Here is a 15,607-nt window from a genome sequence, read left to right as displayed (position 1 = left end):
ACTATCAAAAAGTATTTCACAAAAGGAAAAATTCCTACACAAACAACTTTCTGCCTCAAAACTGTTTGCTTTAACTAAAATGGATTTATATTTCCTGCCATTTTACACATATTTATTTAAAACTGTTTAAGCTGGTCTTAACTGTATTTAGGGTGTTGTACAGTAATATAGCAATTTCCTCAGAAGCAACAGAGGTATTTTGATCTGCTTACCCATGCAATAAATAGTTCTGTACTACTACTTTTTAAAATATATGTGGGTTTTCCCCCTTCTTTTCTTCTAGCAGTGTCTTCTTACTATTATCAAGGTACTTTCCTCTAAGAGTCCCCTTGTCTCCTCTAATTGTTCTTTCTAATCTACGTTTTCAAAGTGAGAAAATTAAGTTTGGTAAAATTGTATTAAAAAAATTTTTTTTAAAGTAAACCAGCTAAACTAAGAAATGTCTCTAATAGTAAAGTATATCAAAATGACTCAGAAGGTAATTTGTTTATTTCCACGTTCCTGAATAAGGGAACTCTGAGAACTAAGGTAGTTATGTCACACTGCACCAGATGTGTTATTGGTACTTGCAGGGATTCAGTGACATCATCCAATAAATAAGGGGGTGGTAGAGCAGAAAAACATTTTGAAACACAAAGAAATATGCTAATTTTTCTATATACTATAGTACTTTATTTGTGACCTAAAAAGCTCTGGTCCATTTTTTATAGAAAAATATGGGCTAAAAAGTCTTTTTTTCACTGAAATTCTTGAAATATCATTAATAAGTCAACGTAGAAGAAACATTTCATTTACCTGTAGACCAAATCTTTAGCATCTTATCCCAGGAGCCACTGCAAAACTAAAAAAAAAATATATGAAGCGAAAGAGTATGCAATATAATCCATCATATTGTTTGCCTGGTTTTCTTCTGCTATTTAACTTGAAATCTTTACTTTGCCCTGAAATCCTTACTACTATGGCATCACCTATCTGCCTGTCTTCCTAGTCTCTGGGAAGTTGTACCCTCAATCTCATGGCAACGGAAAGAGCTGCCATTCTTATAGGGCCCGTACCCTGGCCATGGTTGCTTAGATCAGGGTGGGCAACTGACCTACACTGTGGCAGTAGGTCTCTTCCTCCTTCAGAGGAAAGAGAAAACTTGTGTTTTTTTTGAAAAAAACTGTGTTTTTTTTTTTTGAAAACTTGTGTTTTAGAGAGCTGAAGTTAATCTTTTTCCAGGGACAGACAGTATAGGATGTAAAACCTGGGAATACTGAAGGCCAGGTTTTATTGCCATGTGGAGAAAGCCAGACTGAGGTAAGAAAATGAAGTCAATTTGGGGAGACGAGAGGGAGGAGGTGTGCTAGCCACATGCAAGCCTCTACTCCATTGGTTCCTGACATCCAAATGCATCATCACCCTGCTCATGATGTGGTGCATCACTCCCTCCTTGGGTCTTTTAAGCTAAAAAATGTTCAGGATGAGTTTCTATCTCTTATAGCCAAAGGACAGGGTACAGTTAGTTCACTTAAGTTTGGACTCAACAACATGTAAACCTTCTTTATGCCTCAATATGAATACTCATAAATTTTTAACTTTGAATGCAGAAACGTCCTCTGTTACACTAACTGGCAAAGAAATGCTGAAGAAACACTCTTAAATCTAGAATACTTCATGTGGTTTGGAGAATTTTCAAATGGTGAGGGAGTTTGTAACCCCTCTTAAGTAAATACTGCGTTGCCCTCATAGCTTGACTAACTTTTACCATTTTGTTGTGATACAGAGTAGATCAGCAGTAATAGTAAAACAACCTTGATTAATGCTAACTTTAGTGCATGCTAAGTTTTAGGGGATCAGCTAGACATTTTCAATTAATGACAGCACTATGAGTAGCTGAAGGACTGAAAATGTCAGTCACTATGATTTGAGGAGGTTACATAAAGAAATTACTTTTTTACCTGAGTTCTTAAAATTTTTGCTATTTATATAAAATTCTAAACCAGAGATACCCAGAGTCAGGGAGTGACTCTTCATATCTCTCATTATGAGTATTTACTTTTGGTTTGAAATCATATTCTTAAGTCACCAATTGTTATGGAAGTAGGACGATCACAGTAACTTTATGTAGAAAAGACATTTTTGCACAAGAAGCTCAAATTCTAATTGAACACAGTACTAATAACACAATAGCTACTTACTTTGGTTCCTGTGCTATCAACAGCTATAGATTCCACACTGCCAGCATGACCCCTGCAGCAGTGCAGGGCTTTCACTTTGTTTCTCTCTACATTCCACTCCCATAGGAGAATAGTCTGATCCATAGAGGCACTCAGTAGTATGCAAGACAGATTGTCTGAAGAAAGAACACAAGGATAAGAAACAAATTAGTACAAAAATTTTAAATAGTGTTCCAAAACTAAAGAACAAAATTTTTTGTAGTTGTTGATAAAGATGTTAAAAAGGTAAAAGACCTCATATAGCCACCTTTGAAAAAAGAAGCTAACTTATGGTATAAAAGGGAAGATTCTTCAAAAATAGTACAGGGACTTCCCTGGAGGTCCAGTGGTTAAGACTCCGTGCTTATACTGCAGGAGCGGGTTTGATCCCTAGTTGGGGAACTAAGATCCCGCATGCCACAGGGCACAGCCAAAAAACAAAACAAAACTATAAAAGACATGCATTTAACACACTCAATATTAACTTGAAAATGTATATTATGTGATATAATTTTAGGATTCACTTCTACTGATTTACGGATTTTTTAATGTGTATATTTTTGAAAGACCCTTTAAAAACTGAGGCATGAGACATTTCTTCTCCTGTCCCCATTCTGCCCCAGCATCGAAAATGGCTTATTTCCAATTCCCTATCCAGGATTCCTCTCCATTTAGGCAGAGTCCTAACCTTTTTTGACCCAGGCCACATCTTTTACAACGTCTGTATGTCCCACAACTGTCATTATTGACTTTCCTTCCAAGGACCAGATCCGAGAAGTCTTATCATAAGAACCAGTCAAGATCCTGTGAGGAGAAAAAAATCCTATGAAACACAAAAAACAGCTTTTCTCAAATCCTGAAATCAATTATATTTCTAAAGCACTGATAAAGTAAACCTTGAGGATTATATTTTTAAACTCTTCTTTAATATAAAGATTAAGATTTCAAAACACACTAGAATAAATCAGAAGATGTTACATTTGGCTTTTCCTGACCTCCTAAAATAAAAATGTAACTGACAAACCCTAGATTTCATTTTTATGATTGTTGTAAAATAATACCACTCCCAGGGAAGCTAAATGAATTGTTTGAAAAGCCTAATAGTCCTTTGTATTTAACCAGTGAAAACCATTAAATAAAAAACCAGTAGAACCATTTAAAGTAAAAGTAAAACCAGTAAAAACATAACTATGTAATAACTCCAGGGAGACATTCTTTGAAAGTAAGCTCCTACTGAGATCCATTCTTGAGGTGTTTTTCTACAATAAGGCCAGAGGGGGTCTGCTCTGAACGATTCATACCTTCTTGATTCCAGTCTGCCCTTTTCAGCCCTAAAAATAGCATGATCTGCATCTTCAGGGTAGTAGGCTGGGAGATCTGTGGCTAGAAAAGGTTTTTTTCCCTCTATGAAACAAATTATATTCTTGGTCTTAAAAGCAACATAATCAAATAAATGCCCTAAGACACACGACCTATTCAGAAGACAAATGTCACTACAGCATCTTTAGACAGAAAAGAAAACCTATTAATAGATACGTTTCTTCTTGACTACACTAATTTAAAGGTCTTTGGCATGGTCACTATATATATATATATATATATATATATATATATATATATCACGAAATTATTTTCACAAAGAACAAGTAATCAGAGAAAAATATTCATATAGTACACTTAAAATGGATACAAAAACATTCATCTGGCAATACCATTCCTCTGCCCCGTCGATCGCACTGATCCAGTCATCATGGAACATGCATTGTTCTGGCTGAGGTGCAGTATACTTTTCCACGTACTCTAGTTCCACAACCTCTTCCTAGTCACAGAGAGAAACCAGAAATCAATCAAGAGAGGGCTTCCCCAGAGGCACAGTGGTTGAGAGTCTGCCTGCTGATGCAGGGGACACGGGTTCGTGCCCCGGTCTGGGAGGATCCCGCGTGCCGTGGAGTGGCTGGGCCCATGAGTCATGGCCGCTGAGCCTGTGTGTCCGGAGCCTGTGCTTCGCAACGGGAGAGGCCACAACGGTGAGAGGCCCGCGTATCGCCAAAAAAAAAAAAAAAAAAAACTATCAGGTGGTGCAGTTTTTAAATGGTACGTTATGAAAATAAAGGACCCCCGGTGTAATTTATCTCCTTCATGTAATAATTCCCCTTCAGAATCCAGAAGATTTGGAGCCATATAAAAAGTGAAAAACTTTATTTGACCTAACCATATGCTAAGAGTAATATAAGAAATATTAATGACCTTGGAAAACTTATGCTAAAAGTAGAAAAAAAAGAATATAAGAAACTTTATAAAACCATAAAAGCATGCTGTTTAATGGATACAGAGCTTCTGTTTAGGATGATGAAAAAATTCTAGAAATGGACAGTGGTGATGGTTGCATAATATTGTGAATGTACTTAATGCCACTTAATTGTACACTTAAAAATGGTTAAGGGCTGGGGCTTCCCTGGTGGCGCAGTGGTTGAGAGTCCGCCTGCCGATGCAGGGGACGTGGGTTCGTGCCCCGGTCCAGGAGGATCCCACATGCCACGGAGCGGCTGGGCCCGTGAGCCATGGCCACTGAGCCTGCGCGTCCGGAGCCTGTGCTCCGCAGCAGGAGAGGCCACAGCAGTGAGAGGCCCGTGTACCGCAAAAAAAAAAAAAAAATGGTTAAGGGCTTCCCTGGTGGCGCAGTGGTTGAGAGTCCGCCTGCCGATGCAGGGGACGCGGGTTCGTGCCCCAGTCCGGGAAGATCCCACATGCCGCGGAGCAGCTGGGCCCGTAAGCCATGGCCGCTGAGCCTGTGCGTCTGGAGCCTGTGCTCCGCAAGGGGAGAGGCCACAGTATATTTCACCACAGTTCCAAAAATTGCCCCCCTAATCATAAAAGCAATTATAAATATTTTAAATTATAAAAGTAATAATAAGGAAAGTTTGAAAATTAGAGGAAGGGGCAATCACTATAAATCACAATAACCTAACCCATAAGTTTATATATGTACACAATCATTTTATATACCTTTATTAGTAGTAAACATATATTTGCTATTCCCTTTCTTGACAACTGTTCCACAAATATGAAGTTATCTTTCCTTGTTCATTCATCTGCATTTCTTGAATAATACTCTTAGAAAAAAAGAGGGAATTTAAACATTGAAGATATAGAAACCGAGGTTCAGTTTCTAGGAAAAAACAGTAATCAAAAGGTTCTTGGTTCCTGTAGATTCAGGCTGATTCTAAATGAAGTTTTCCTACATTATCTGGTAATACCTTAAGTAAAATAGAGCAGGTAAGCATTTGAACTTACTGATGAGATGTTTTCCAGTTCCATGTGTTTGAACAAGGGCATTCGCAGAAACTGGCCCTTGATAAGGAAATCAAACTCCACATGTTTGTGGAACTCTAAAGAAAATACATAATAAAATTATCATTGTTAGGACCTGAAGTGGTATTGGCAGAGGTAAATGAGAGACCCCCCCCAAAACAAACAGGTACCTATTATCCTAGTGTGGCCTCCAAGTTTCTCCAGAATTTCTCCATGGCACAATCAGACCATGTATTCCAGTATATTATGTGATTTTTAAGAAGAGAAATACTTTGTTCTGTTGGTATAGTATTTTTATTGTTGATGGTGTAATCATGTTGATTAAGGAAACCTTTGTATTCTAAGAAGAATCCCAAATATATACAAAAGTAGGAATAACATAATGAATCCTCATTCCCAGCTTTTACCAACTCATGGACAATCATCTATACTCCTCCCTCCACTCTCCTGCTGGTTTTTTTTAAAGCAAAACTCAGAAATGATATAATTTCATCTGTAAATGCTTTAGTGTGTAATCTCTAAAATATAAAGACTAAAAAAGTCACAATGTTAAAAATTTAACATTACTTATTCCTTTTAATACCATAAAGCCAGTCAATGTTCATATTTCCTTGTTTCATAAATGTCTTTTAACAGTGAGCTTTCTAGAATCAGCATCCGAAGTCCTCACATTATATTTGATTAATATCTTTAACAGTTCTCTGTCCTTTTTTTCCATTGCCTTTTATTTGCTGAAGAAACTGGGTCTTCTTGTAATACTTCTTACATTCTGGCTTTGGTTGATTATATCTCCAAGGTATCCTTTAACATGTTCCTCTACCACCTACATACAACCTGTACATTAGGCAGACCCAAATGCCTGATTAGACTTTGGGTCTGTCTGTTTCTGGCAAGATATTTACACACCATATTGTATTTCCTATTGTATCACATTAGAAAGCACACTATCTCACTGTGTCTCCTTTTATGATATTAAGATCTACCTCTGAGTTCAGATGATGTCAGTCTGATCCCATCCACCATAACGTTCTTTGTTAGCCTTTTACCTAATAAATGGCTTTAGTAGCTATAGATATTCACTTCTTAAATCCATTATTTCATTTGGAGTTACAAAATGCTAAAAATTCTTCATTCTTTCTGATTTATTAGCTATAATAAAATTCTTCTTAAAGAAAAATTCCCTCATTGACTCTTTGGCTTGTTACTTTTTTAAAAACCTGAACCTGGGCTTCCCTGGTGGCGCAGTGGTTAAGAATCTGCCTGCCAATGCAGGGTACATGGGTTTGAGCCCTGGTCTGGGAAGATCTGACATGATGCGGAGCAACAAAGCCCGTGAGCCAAAACTACTGAAGCCCGTGTGCCTAGAGCCCATGCTCTGCAACAAGAGAAGCCACCGCAGTGAGAAGCCTGCGCACCGAAATCAAGAGCAGCCCCTGCTCACCGCAACTAGAGAAAAGCCCGCGTGCAGCAATGAAGACCCAACGCAACCAAAGATAAATAAATAAAATAAAATAAAAATCTGAATCATTTTGCATCTTCAACTCAAGAGCAGTGACTCAGTTAATCGATTTACACAAAAAGACAAATCAATGTTCATCTACAAGTTTAGAAAAATATGCAAATATTTGGGTAACAACAACCAACCATATACTGATATTGCAAAGTGTCTTGCAAGAAAATAATTCTTATGCTAGTTCAGAGTTTTTCAACAAGTAGAATATATGACATCTTTGGAGTTTAGAAAACTAACTATGCATCAGAATCTCTACACTATTGTACATCCATGATGAAAGATAAGAACCGATAGGAAATGCTATGTGAATATCTCTGTATCAAGAACTATATCTTGCTAACAATGAAAAGACCTTGTCCCCCTGCAAAAAAGTTGTTCAAAAACATCTTAAGCTTAACAAAAAAGTTTTAAGATTTTTGGAAGAGGAAGTGTAAAATATAGTTTACAATTCTCACCTCCCCATTCCTCCAACTAGGGTAGAATCAAAAGAGCTAGGGCTTCCCTGGTGGCGCAGTGGTTGAGAGTCCGCCTGCCCATGCAGGAGACACGGGTTCGTGCCCCGGTCCAGGAAGATCCCAAATGCCGCGGAGCCACTGGGCCCATTAGCCGTGGCCGCTGAGCCTGCGCGTCAGGAGCCTGTGCTCCGCAATGGGAGAGGCCACAACAGTGAGAGGCCCGCATACCGCAAAAAAAAAAAAAAAAAAAAAAGCTTGCCTCTAAATGATGGCTCCATTGACAAATTTTGTTTTTAAAGATTATGCTTTATGTTATTTTCCATTTTTCATGTTTAAATCTTCTACTATATATATGGTTTCATTACTTTTTAAAGAAACATTTTATTATAGAAAATTCCAAACATATACAAAAGTGGAGAATAATAAACCTTCCTATACCTATCGCCCAACTTCAACCATTATCAACTTATGACCAATCTTGTTTGATCAATATTTTTGCATACATTGTTCATATTAATTTTACAATGTTCAAATCATTTTAATTTTATATTAAATTTACATATAAATTTATAGCCCATAATTTTTTTTACATACGTTTAATTTATTTTAATTTATATCTTTATAAATGTTTTACTTGATACTGTAGCATATTTATGTTTGTTTTATCCATTATTTTAAAATGAATTTTAAATACTTAAATAAAATACTAGTATTAATACTGGCATTTGTTATTATACAAAACAAATGCTCAAATTCAGATATTGTAATTTTGCTTTGTAGAAGCACCAAGATGCTTCTTCTATGCCTACCCAATCTAGCCCTCACGTCTTCATTACCTCTACATCACAACTTTTACACTAAAATCTTTACTCCTAAATCTCAACCACCTTCTCTCCATATTGCCTTAAAAGCAGATTAAACTGAATTTCTTTTTTCCTGAAAACTTATTTCAAAGCATTTTTCAAACTATCATACAGTAGGGAAATCCATGTTATAAAATTTTACCATGATAAAATCCATGCAATATTATAAAATAATGCCCCCAAAGGGCTATAAATAACATGTCATGTATTTCAGTCTAGTTAGTGTCACTGTGCTTTCTCCTAACTTTTCAGAGTATATATACCCACCGTTTTTGGCCTCAAGCAATTTATTAATGATGTTACTAAGGTCAGCAATTTCAGAGGCTGCAGGTATCGAGAAAGGAACATCATCTACCGCATATCTACAAAAAGGAAACAATAAATCAAGTCTATAGATGTTTTAACAAATGTGCATTTATTCATTCAACAAACATTTATTGGGTATCTAATACATGCCAGACATTTTGCTACATGGGGTTAACAAAAAATGAATTAACCTGTGGTCTCTGTTCTTGGAAAGGGTTAAAGTCTGGTAATCAAATACAAGGGAAGTATGTAAGAACAGTGTCATAAGTAATACATAAAATGGGAGAACAAGGAAGTGGTAGGTCATTTCAACCAGAGAAAAGGGGGCTGGGAGAACAGAGTCTGAAAGGATGCATAAAAAACATCACTCTTACACTACATCTAGAAAAGTGAGTTTCTGCCAGGTGAAGTGTGGCGAGGCAGAAAGAAGGGGTGCAGGAAAGCAGGGAGAGCAGCAAAAAAAATAGCTAAGAGTTATTAAAGAGCTGCCCACCCAGCTTATTCCAGAAAGTGTTACTTTACTCTAGACAGTGACCAAAGATAAGGCTAAAGAGATGTGCATGGAGTAGTTTAGATGCTCTGTGAAGTACTTTTTACTTCTTTCCCTAGGCAATGGAGGAACCACTGTCCAAGTCAAATAACATCATCAGAATTTTGTTTAGTTAGATCTTTCTTGGCAGCACTGCAGAGACTGGATTACAGGTACACACAGCAGGAGGCAGATTAAGAAACTCTTGTGAGAGAGAATGGGAGAAAATTCTTGCAAATCACATATCTGACAAGGAACATGTATCTAGAATATATAGAGAACATTTATAACTCAGTAATAAAGACAACCCTATTTTAAAAAGGGGCCAAGGATCGAAATAGACATTTCTCCAGAGAAGGTATACAAATGATCAACAGGCACATGAAAAGATGCTGAGCACTGTTAGTCATAAAGGAAGTGCAAGTCAAACCACAATGAGATATCACTTCATACCCACTAGGATGGCTACAATAAGAAAGACAGATATTAAGTGTTGGTGAGTATGTGGAGACATTAAACCCTTATCATTGCTGGTAGAAAGGTAAAATGGTATGATTGCTTTGGAAAAATCTGGCAGTTCCTCAAAAAGTTAAACACAGCATTACCACTTGACCCAGCAACTCCATTCGTAAGTATATACCCAAGAGAAATGAACATATATGTTTACACAAAAACTTGTGCACAAATGTTCACACCACCACTATTCCTAATAGCTAAAAGGTGAAAACAACCCAAACGTCCATCAACTGAACAATGGAAACACAACTTGGTATATCCATACAACGGAATATTATTGAGCAGTAAAAAGGAATGAAGTACTGATATATATATATATATATATATATATATATATATATAAAAGCCTTCCCCCCACCCCCGCTCCCATTGTGGCAAAAAGAGATTTATTACAACATGTCTTGATGAGCCCTGTTTTATATATATAGGTATATATATATATATATATATATGTATATATATATATAAAACAACATGGATGAACCTTGAAAAACATCATACTAAGTGAAAGAAGCCAGTCACAAAAGACCATGTACTGTATAATCCTATTTATATGAAATGTCCATAACAGACAAATCTATAGAGACAGAAAGTAAATTAGTGATTGCCCTGGGCTGGGGGGATTTGGAAGTATTTGGGTGTGGGGGGAGGGGGTAACAGCTAAAGGATGATGAAAAATGTTCTAAAATTTACTGTGGTGATGGTTGCATAATTCTGCAAATACACTCAAAACTAGTGAATTGGACACTTAAATGTGTGAATTCTATTGCACATGAATTACATCTCAATAAAGTTGTTACAAAAAACAAAACCAAAAAAGTCTTCATAAGGTCTGAATTTAGGCTATATTTGTGGGGAATGTAAAAGTTTCAAAAGATGTTAAGGTAGAACTTCCAGGGCTCACCAAGACATGCCATGATAAGTCTCTTTTTGTCACAATGGGAGAGGGGGATGGAGGTTTCAGATCTTGCTAAAATGTAGATTCTAAATCAGCAAGTCTGAGGTACAGTCTGAGATTCTGCTTTTTGTAACCAGCTCCCAAGTGATGCCAATGCTGCTGGTCTGCAAACTACACTTTGAGTAGTAAGGTTATAGTTATATATTTATCATGCTGAAAAAAGTAAAAAGTTATTTAGGTTCTCCAAAAGATAACAAAGCCTAGAAATTTAAAGTTTTGGTTTACTATGATATTTTGGCCAGTAAGATGAGTAGGGAAAAGTAGCATAATTACATACTCATATAGGAAGATACATGCATATGTAAATTATACACATATACATGAATAAATCTACTTTCCCCTCTCATTTTACTGATGAGAACGTATTGCGTGAAAGGAAGAAGCGAGAAGTTTAATTTCTAGGTTTTGTTACCTTTTTGGAAAACCTAAATATATAAACACAAACACACATACACACATATGATGTTTATCCATTTATCACAGGAGTTAAAATACAGTGCTCTAATATTTCTTAAAACTTCATGTGAATCAACAATAATCTCCATAAAACTTTTAATTAGAAAAAATACAGTGATCATGCTATTCCATCACCATATTCCTTTAGAAGCATTTCGACTAAGTATATATACTCATCTGTATTGATAATACAATTTAAATGTACTGTAAGCAACAATACAAGAGGAGTGAATATGATGTACCAGGTCAACACATAAAGCTACAAACACAGAATCAAAAATATAATCTTAATTGAGGTGGGAGATTTTTAGTTTATAGCTGACATTAGCTTGTTAATACAACAAATATTTATTATTTATCATCAGTTCCAGAAGAACTTGACAAACATTTGTTGACTCAGTCAATCCAAGAAGCATAAGATAGTCTCTACAATCAAGAGGCTTACAATATAGTTGAAGGGACCAGGCGAAACAAAAAAAAGTTAATTAATAGTGTAATATACGCCACAAAGCAGAATATAATTAGGTTTCAAATGATTGCTACATACCTGGGGACCATTTGTAAAATGTTTACATACATATAGGTATACACATACAGGTATATATATATACACACGTATACGTGTAGATTTATGTATATAAATACACAAATCTGTAACTGAATTGACTTCATACTCATCAAAAACCAGTTCTACCAACTCCCTATTGAGAGCTCCACCTTCTAGCCTGGTTTAGAAAAGTATCGTCTATCACCCACGTAGGAAAATGAAGTTGTGTTTTCAGACACCGTGAAATACCACTAAGCAGACAGCCTATAACGACTTGGTCCGTTGTTCACTGTTCAATTACATAATGCACTTCATTCAGGAAGCAAACCTGAAGCCCTTCAGGTCCCTCTACACTCACAATTCAAATTATATACAGCCTGAGTCTAGGCAAGAAGGCTCGGTGATCCTTGAGAAATCCTCGCAAGGTACCGCTTCCATTTGAACGAAAACTCGCTCAAGCGAGGAATCCAGCCAAAAAAAGGGAAAAAGTGAATTGATGGCAAAGATAACCAGGGATGCTCAAGGTCATACCGGAGTGGAAAGGATCCCGGGACTGGGGGGCGGGAGGCGGGAGGGGGGAGGAGAGAAGGGGAGAGAAAGGGAGTACGCTTACTTACTTCTTGTTGTCAGTGAAGAAGCGTGTCTGCAGCTGAGCCATGGCTTGCCTACGAAAACGTATGGGTAACAGACAACCGGCGCTTTGGCCTCTCAGGACTGCAAAAAGAGGCAGCTCCAAGTTAGACCGCACGTGTCAGAGAAAAGCAGCAGTCGAACACTGGGCTTCCGCTTTCTTTCCTCGGGCCTCCTCAGCCAGGAGGCACCACGAGGCTTCTCTTCCACAAGGCCCAGCCCACAAACATCAACTACCTATTCCTAGATTTAGGAGTCATCGATTAGTAAAGCATAGTCTTAAAGGCGGTGCGTCCCTTTAATCTGTCTGTATTTTTAAAAAATATATTTAAGCTTACAATCGATTGTGAAGATACAGAGAGGCCCGATTCAAATAGGCTTCTCCTCTCTCTCTCTCTCTTTTTTAATTTTAACAGGTTATCCTCAGTCCCGATAATTCAAACACAGCTCCTAGATACTACAACCCCCAGAAAGCAGCGCTTCTCACACACTGTAACCACTGGGTATTGTAGTCTTTTTTCCCACGCTGCCCTTAGGCTATCTTATTTGCATTAAACCTTCCCGACTCCAGCCAAATTATCTATTATATTTCCTCTGCCTTCAGCTCTAATTCACTAAAGCCTTTCCAGGTTTACTTTTTCAAGCATACTCCCAATCAGACTCTCAGGCTACCGAGATTTTTCTAGGGTTCTCGACACTAGCTTCAGGCTTTAGATCCAGGTGAGAGGCGGGGATACGAAAAAAAGAACGAATCAGAAGGGAAACTAGCGACGGTGGCTGATAGTGGTCTTATCTCAAGCGACTGCGCTGCGCGCTCCGGGAGGGGCGCGCGTGCGCACTGTGCTGGTCTCCATGGCGGGGCCTCGGAGCCAAGACGAGGTTGAGTAGACTCGTTTTGAATTTTCTCCCCTCTGCTCCAGCACTTTGTGGACTTCCCTTCTCGCCCTGTAGGGTGCTCGGCGGCGGCGGGACTGGGGGAGTCGGAGGTTTGGCAGAGCTGTCCGCGCCGACGGACGGGATGCTGCTTCCCAATCCCCCTTTCTTCCTGCTGCCTCCTCCTCCCGTCACCTCCTGACCCGCCCGGTCCCTGAGCAACCGCCGGCCCCCGCCCCTTGCCGCTGACGGGCTTTGGTGGCGCCTTTCGCGCCCCGCCTCGGGCTGTATTCGGGGCCCTCCTGACGAGGCCTACCGTCCCCCGCCCGGACGGGGTCCGTGGGCCCCGAGCCGGCAGGCTGGAGGAGGTGGAGGTTAGGTGTCTTAAGGAGGGCTGCTGAGCACAAGGGCGCACCACCACGGAGGAGGACTCGGACCCCCTGGCCGGGAGCGCCCGCTCTGTGGTCCTATGTGCCGCCCCGCATTTTAGGGTTCCTTTTTTCTCTTTATGAGCCCCTTTATACCTTCCTTTTAGAAGGGGAAAGGCGTCCTCCCACACCTTCTCCCAACGCTTTTTGACTTTTTTTTTTTTCGTCTTGAAGTTACCCAAAGGCCTATGTCTTATTCTCAAAAGGTCCCGAGAATAATTCTAATGGAATTTAGTTGTTTTTCTGAGGGAGGTTGGTTGGAGAGATACTACTCAGCTCTCCTAGTCGCTTTTTAAGGCGTTCGCCAGAAATCTTTCAAGAGGGGGACTTCTTAAAGAGACGGCAGTTTAGAGTAAGGCAGAACTGGATTGCAGAATTTGGGGCAAAGCGGTCTGTGTGCAGGTGAAGATAGCTAAAGCTTTCCTTTGTTACGTTGCTTCAAGATGTACAACAGTTAAGTAGACATATGATATTTAAGTCAACCATAGATTATGAGAAGGGATTTAAACAATTGTAAACGTAAAATAATCTGTTAATAGTGCGCAGTGACAATGAACCTAAGACTATTTTCAGTTTATTCACCTTCTTAGAATGCAGGCCGTGGAACCCGAATGCCTGGGTTCGAATCCTGCCTCAGCTGCTTATTTATTAGCCTCTCTGTGCCACACCTTGGTCAACTGTGAGATTAAGTGCCACATAGTAGATGTTAACTGTTTTTACCATCGTTATCCTTTAGATGTCAGTTTAACTGGGAGCTATGGCAACATGAACAAGTAAGAAAGACTAGCTTAATGGTTAGAGGAGTAAAAAGAGAAAACGTCTGTGCTGAGGGCCTAGGAAAGGATTGGGCTTGCAAATAGAAGCCATGGTTATTTAACCATGTGATTCATTGTAATTGTGAGAATTGTATGCATAAGTTAGACCACCTGAAGTTTGAAACACTTTTTTTTTTCTCTTTCTTAATTGAAGTCTTGTTATTTAATCCATATATTTTGAATCTGGTAGAAGTAAAAAGAAATTTGACAGTTTCAAACATCCTTTGCTTTTAATCATAAGTAATTTTTGAGTTACAGCAGTAAAATTGTTTGAATTAAAATTCATAGAACCTGAAATAAAACTTCTAATAGGTTCTTCAGGTAATTTTTAATTGTTAATATATCATTGGTTAAAATATATTTTTAAATGTGTAATCAGTAGATTAATTCATTTTTAACTATCATTAATTTGAAATTTATCAAAATAAGAAAATACTGTACCTGATATTCAATACAGGTTGATCCTAATTCGAATGGAAAAATTTTCTATGATCGGTAAGATACAGAACTTAAATATGTGCTTAATAAGATAAAACTTCAATTTACAAAGCAGAAATGTTGAATTCACTAAAATACTCTTCATTTGACTGAGACCTTTAGTTAAGGGAAAATTAGTTAACAAGCATTCCAAGATACCTGAACACCTAGTATGATGGCTTTGGTGTTTTTTCAACAGTGGCTTATGTGTTGTATTTCGTGTTCCCTCTATGTAATACCTAAGAGTAATTAGTATTTTTACTCTGAGTGTTTTTCTTAACTTTGCTTAGAATATTAACTTCAAGCTTTTGGTTCTAATGATTTCCTACATGATTCATTTACTAGGTTTCTTACGAAGACGCATTATCTGGAGAACTACAGCTTGGAAAATATTTCTCTTTATTGTAGGTTTTTTTTTTTCTGTATGTAATGGCATGATGTGGTATGATATAAAGACAGTGTGTGGGCTTTGGAGTCCTAATTGGTTTTGGTGATTTTTTCCTACTTAGTTTTGAATCTGAGCTCTAATGTTCTGTGATCTTAACCAAGTTACTAGACAGCTTTGGTTTTCTTATCTATAAATAGATAATAAGCTCTACCTTAGAGTCATTGTGAGGATTAAATGAAATAATTTGTAAATCCCTCAAAGAGCAAAGAGGTAAAAAGAGGTATGTATGTACAGGGTAAGAAATGGGTAGAAACCAAGATTACAGGGAAGTTTATAGAGAGGG

The 15,607-nt window shown here is 38.0% G+C and overlaps 2 protein-coding genes across 18 annotated transcripts in view; one reads left to right on the top strand and one right to left on the bottom strand.

Moving 5' to 3' along the window:
• The window catches only part of WDR12 (WD repeat domain 12), a 31,373-nt gene extending 18,280 nt beyond the window's left edge, over positions 1-13,093 (bottom strand). Inside the window, exons 1-8 of one of the 5 annotated variants that reach the window (XM_067740957.1) lie at positions 12,956-13,093; positions 12,271-12,367; positions 8,609-8,703; positions 5,493-5,587; positions 3,911-4,017; positions 2,887-3,002; positions 2,181-2,335; positions 796-841 (exon numbers count right to left, since the gene is read on the bottom strand). In XM_067740957.1, the coding sequence (XP_067597058.1) occupies positions 796-841; positions 2,181-2,335; positions 2,887-3,002; positions 3,911-4,017; positions 5,493-5,587; positions 8,609-8,703; positions 12,271-12,311 (655 nt within the window). In that variant the 5' untranslated portion in view covers positions 12,312-12,367; positions 12,956-13,093. Of the gene's footprint in view, positions 1-795; positions 842-2,180; positions 2,338-2,886; positions 3,003-3,910; positions 4,018-5,492; positions 5,588-8,608; positions 8,704-12,270; positions 12,368-12,621; positions 12,852-12,918 lie in introns of those variants that run through there. The other 4 variants (XM_067740959.1, XM_067740958.1, XM_067740956.1 and 1 more) reach the window with 4 other exon arrangements.
• CARF (calcium responsive transcription factor) overlaps positions 13,084-15,607 on the top strand; it is a 94,620-nt gene continuing 92,096 nt past the window's right edge. For 7 of the 13 annotated variants that reach the window (XR_010944309.1, XR_010944308.1, XR_010944307.1 and 4 more), the window contains exon 1: positions 13,084-13,162. The gene's annotated coding sequence lies outside the window, so the exon portion shown is untranslated. Of the gene's footprint in view, positions 13,163-13,338; positions 14,038-14,058; positions 14,721-14,742; positions 15,281-15,607 lie in introns of those variants that run through there. The other 6 variants (XM_067740944.1, XM_067740949.1, XM_067740945.1 and 3 more) reach the window with 6 other exon arrangements.

Source organism: Pseudorca crassidens, chromosome 6 (assembly GCF_039906515.1).
Source record: "Pseudorca crassidens isolate mPseCra1 chromosome 6, mPseCra1.hap1, whole genome shotgun sequence".
NCBI classification, from domain to species: Eukaryota; Metazoa; Chordata; class Mammalia; order Artiodactyla; family Delphinidae; genus Pseudorca; species Pseudorca crassidens.
This window is presented reverse-complemented; position numbering and strand designations above follow the sequence as displayed.